General features: G+C 42.2%; 1 protein-coding gene and 1 non-coding gene across 3 annotated transcripts in view; both read right to left on the reverse strand.

The window, feature by feature from the left end:
• The window catches only part of eif3ba (eukaryotic translation initiation factor 3, subunit Ba), a 7,697-nt gene that overhangs the window by 626 nt on the left and 2,876 nt on the right, over positions 1 to 4,195 (reverse strand). The window contains exons 7-19 of one of the 2 annotated variants that reach the window (XM_032535371.1): positions 3,560 to 3,691; positions 3,369 to 3,435; positions 3,223 to 3,269; positions 2,912 to 3,122; positions 2,747 to 2,819; positions 2,531 to 2,653; positions 2,362 to 2,440; positions 2,014 to 2,152; positions 1,594 to 1,719; positions 1,381 to 1,458; positions 943 to 1,051; positions 688 to 832; positions 70 to 632 (exon numbers count right to left, since the gene is read on the reverse strand). In XM_032535371.1, the coding sequence (XP_032391262.1) occupies positions 732 to 832; positions 943 to 1,051; positions 1,381 to 1,458; positions 1,594 to 1,719; positions 2,014 to 2,152; positions 2,362 to 2,440; positions 2,531 to 2,653; positions 2,747 to 2,819; positions 2,912 to 3,122; positions 3,223 to 3,269; positions 3,369 to 3,435; positions 3,560 to 3,691 (1,285 nt within the window). In that variant the 3' untranslated portion in view covers positions 70 to 632; positions 688 to 731. Of the gene's footprint in view, positions 1 to 69; positions 633 to 687; positions 833 to 942; positions 1,052 to 1,380; positions 1,459 to 1,593; positions 1,720 to 2,013; positions 2,153 to 2,361; positions 2,441 to 2,530; positions 2,654 to 2,746; positions 2,820 to 2,911; positions 3,123 to 3,222; positions 3,270 to 3,368; positions 3,436 to 3,559; positions 3,692 to 4,195 lie in introns of those variants that run through there. The other variant, XM_032535360.1, reaches the window with a different exon arrangement.
• Positions 2,240 to 2,321, reverse strand: LOC116670803 (small nucleolar RNA SNORD60). Its single transcript, XR_004327125.1, has one exon. It is a non-coding gene; the product is annotated as a small nucleolar RNA SNORD60 (small nucleolar RNA).

Raw genomic sequence — 4,195 nt, forward strand, 5'->3', positions numbered from 1 at the left:
AGAGAGAGAGAGAGAGAGAGAGAGAGAGAGAGAGAGAGAGAGAGCGCAAGTTGAATAAACCAGTGTTTCTATTTCAGTCTAACAGTGGCTGTCAATGTTAACGGCTAAAATCACTATGCAAGGCAGAAACAGGAATGTGACTAATTTCCCCCCATGTTGTTGAATAGCTGTTTTTTCGTCAAATTCAGCAGCTGTACAAAGACTGAACGAGTTGGTACAGAACAGTTATACAATGCAATTTCCATTGAATAAAGAGACATTTACTGAAAGACGTTAAGATTTGCAGCAGCCGTTTCATTTCTTTGAGCAACATCCTAAAATACAATCACCTCCATTGTATTAGGAGAGTTGGAGAATTTTCATCTCAAAAACGTGAGCACATCAAACTGAAATCATGTACATGTTCAGACACAACTAGGGGTAAATGAGGGCTAAAAAATTTTAAGATTTTTTTGGGGCCTTTTTTTAGGCATTTTTCGATAGGATAGCTGAGAAGTCTTGAAATCGGGGGGAGAGGGGGGGGAACCCACGGTTGCTGCGTCAAGGACTGAGCCTCTGTACATGGGGCGCCCCAATATGACCTTTAAACAGGACCTAATATGCAGTAAAGACGAGACCAACCACTGACTGCGAACTATGCAATGACACAATCTCAAAATGAAGATTTTCCAATAAATCTTAATTGTGTGATGACATATCAAACTGTGTGGGAGTGGTACCTGCGTGGGGGACTACAGATCTCCAAGGGGAATGATTTCTTCGTTGATAAAAAACTCAATGGTCTCCTCCTCCCAGTCGTCCACATTGCTATCCAGTTCATCAGTGTCCACTCCTGGAAGACAAAATAAACAAAACGTCATTGATATATTTATTTTTTTAATTAAAGAAGACATGTAGGAGAGGTAAAAGGTTAACGGGCACAGAACACGAGAAAGCTCCCACCTCCTCTGAGCTCGAGGCGGATACTCTTCTGTTCCTGATAGGTCTGCTGCGCTGTCTCCCTGTAGCGACGGTAGTCCTCCATCATGGACCTGCGCTTGTCCACCAGCTCCTACTCACAAACACAGACAACATTTAGCTTCATCAAACAGAACAATGTTTGTGATTTGTAAACATGTAGCTTTGTATCACTTCTCTGATGTGTTAAGGGGGCTCTGTAAATCACTTGTTAGTCTCTAGTGTGGACACTACAGAGATCTTGAGATCCTTTAAATCTCAAGAGACAAAATATATTGAGTCGCAACTTAAAATAAGCTTAAACACACATTAACCATACTGTGCGTTAACACCGTATTAACTGGTTAATGAGGAAGCGAGGGCATCATTCCCAACAAACTACGAAATAAAAAAAGTATAATAATCGAGATGAACAGGTCAAACCTTAGAAGCCTTGGACTGGCTCAGACGATCCTTCTGCTCAAAGATCTTTGAGTATTTCTTAAGGTCCTTCTTGATCAACTGCAAGAGGAAGAGGGGTATATTAACCGCAAAGAAAGGTTTCACAACAACAAAACATATGACAAATACAATATGGAGTATGTGTGGCACTCGTGTGTCTATTTTTTTATTTTATTTTTTTTAGTTAAATGGTACCTTGATCTGGTCTTGGCTGAGCAGGGTAGGAGGTCTGGGTCTCCAGAGCAGCTGACAGAAGCGGTCCTTGTTGTTCTTCTGAAGCAGACGGCCCTGGAAAGTCCACAGCCAGTAGGCGTTGTCCACCTAGACACACGCATAAAAAACAGTGGAGGAATAGGATGTGAGTGCCAGTTCAGTATGAATTTACACCCACTGACAGTGAATTGGTTTGACAGGAAAGAAAAAGACAAGAATTTAGGATAGGGCGGAACGATTTATTGCATTTGCAATAATATTGCAATATGTCAAAATGCAATTTCCTAATCGCAAAGGCTGCAATTTGGTCTGTGTTGTTCATACTATACAATGATTTATTACGTGTCTTTGTTGAATAATACAGAAGACGAAGAGCTTAAAATATTTCGGAGCAGCACGCACCTTGTGGCTCCACCAGGAGACGGAGGTGACGACATAGCGGCCAGTCGGGTCCCATTCTACGTCGGAGGCCATGTAGTGTTCTGCTATGTTCATCATGGTGCAGTCTGACGTGTCTACAAAGGCGAGAGCTCCATTCATACTGCACGCACAGAGGAAAAGAGGCGATTACACACATACACAAATTGGCATTCATTTAAAACTGACAAGTGCAAATATATAATACTGTGAGCCTCAGGTCAGAGTTAGAATCAGGAGCTTAGCTCTCATAAGAGGTGTCAGAAAAGTTGTTTAGTTTGTTATCAGTAGCTTCTTGTGTCTCACACCCACACCCACACCCATTTAACTGACCTCCTGAGACCTGCCAGTACCAAGAACTGTCCCTGGGGGCTCCAGAAGATGCTGTTGGCCTGCTGCTTGTCAAACATCTCTGTAGAAAAAAAAGGACAAATTGTCACACTCAGTGGAGGTCCTACACCTTGTCATTAGGACCGTTGGCATGATTGCACAATTTACTCACTTATGAGCTCGATCTTGCCGTTGTTTTTGACATGATAGAAGGAGACGTTGATTCTGGGAGACTCTCCGTGGAGAACAGCAAACTTGCTGCCGTTGGGTTCCCATGCAAACGCTATGATGCCTTCTGGATAGACAGAAACACAGCAGACAAAAAATCAGGGGGGGGGGCTTCTATGGAAACAACATGCATTACTTTGTGAGTTTATAATGTTATTACCCTTCATCTCAACCACATCAACAGGAACCTGCTTCTCTCTCATGCGGAAGATTTCAAAGTTGGTGACCACGCCCTGAAAAGGATTGAAACATAAATTGAGCAATTAATTTTTTTTCCCCCACCAGTGAGGTCTCGGCTATTTCCCGGTTCTCTCCACCTGTGTACCTGTGTTCCTTTAGGAGTCCTGTCCACTTTCACACACAGGTAATCCCCATTTCTCTGCCAGTGCAGTTTGCAGTCGACAACATTGAAGAGGTTGCGGACACGGATCTCCTGACGGGAAGGCAACTGCATCAGAGTCACTCTGGCTGGGATATCTTTGTCCTCAGGGACCCAGAACGCTATGATGTTGTCACCAGGAGACCATGAGAAGTCCCTGTAGACACGCAGAATATTGTCAATATCTACAGAGAGAAAGCCGTCACAATTTACAACTGGAAAAAACTAATCACAAAAGCATCGTCAAGGACCCTTACTTGATTCCGGTAATCTTGAGACTCTTCTTGTCAAGCAAGCCCATAGACTGAAAGCGGCAGAAACATGGCTTTAATATCACCTACACACCGAGTAACACATTAATACGTGAATAAATATAACTATAGGTTTTGTTATGGGTACTTACTGGAGTCTCATAGATGCTCAGCGTGTCTGTGGTCATCCTGGCAAAGAACTTCCCATCGTGGCTCCATCTGAGAACCAATATGCTCCATTATCATATATATTCAAGTGACTGCAGGAGCAACAAATGTGAAAGCATCATGGAAGTGAACGGGATTTTTTACAATGAGAAAGAAAGGAGCACAGAGTACTGACTTGAATATGGGCCAGTGTGCAGAGCTCTCGCAATGGAAACCTCTCTTCTTCTGTCCGGTTAGAATGTCCCAGATGATGATGGCCTGTGGGTCCTCCTTGGTGTCCATCAGCGGACTGAAAGTCACCACATACCTGGAAGGCACCAAAACCACACATGGAGCTTCAGAAGATTCCAAAACAAAGCAGTTCATCTAACATTGATAATAATTTAAGCTAACCAGAATAATGGTTTTGAGCCAGGACCTTCAGTATTTGGATATCTTATCAACATTTGGGTAGATAAGAGCATCAGACTATGTATCAACAGATGACCAACAATAATCACAGCGAAAAAAAACTTGACTGTGACATCCCTAGTTTATTGTAATCTTTATATTCCATTTTTCTAAATAAATTGTTCACACTGATGCAGCTAGATTTAAAATCTGTACATGTCTCGCTTCTTTAAAAAACAAAACATTTAGACCTATAGGAATCTAGCATAACATTTACATTCTTTTCAGTGTGAATCATATTATTCTAATTGTTTTAGTTTTTAAAAAGGTGGAGCCAAGTGAACAGCAGATAGGTTAGAGGGGGACATTAACACACACACACACACACACACACACACACACACACACACACACACACACA

The sequence above is a fragment of the Etheostoma spectabile genome, chromosome 2 (assembly GCF_008692095.1).
Source record: "Etheostoma spectabile isolate EspeVRDwgs_2016 chromosome 2, UIUC_Espe_1.0, whole genome shotgun sequence".
Taxonomy (NCBI): domain Eukaryota; kingdom Metazoa; phylum Chordata; class Actinopteri; order Perciformes; family Percidae; genus Etheostoma; species Etheostoma spectabile.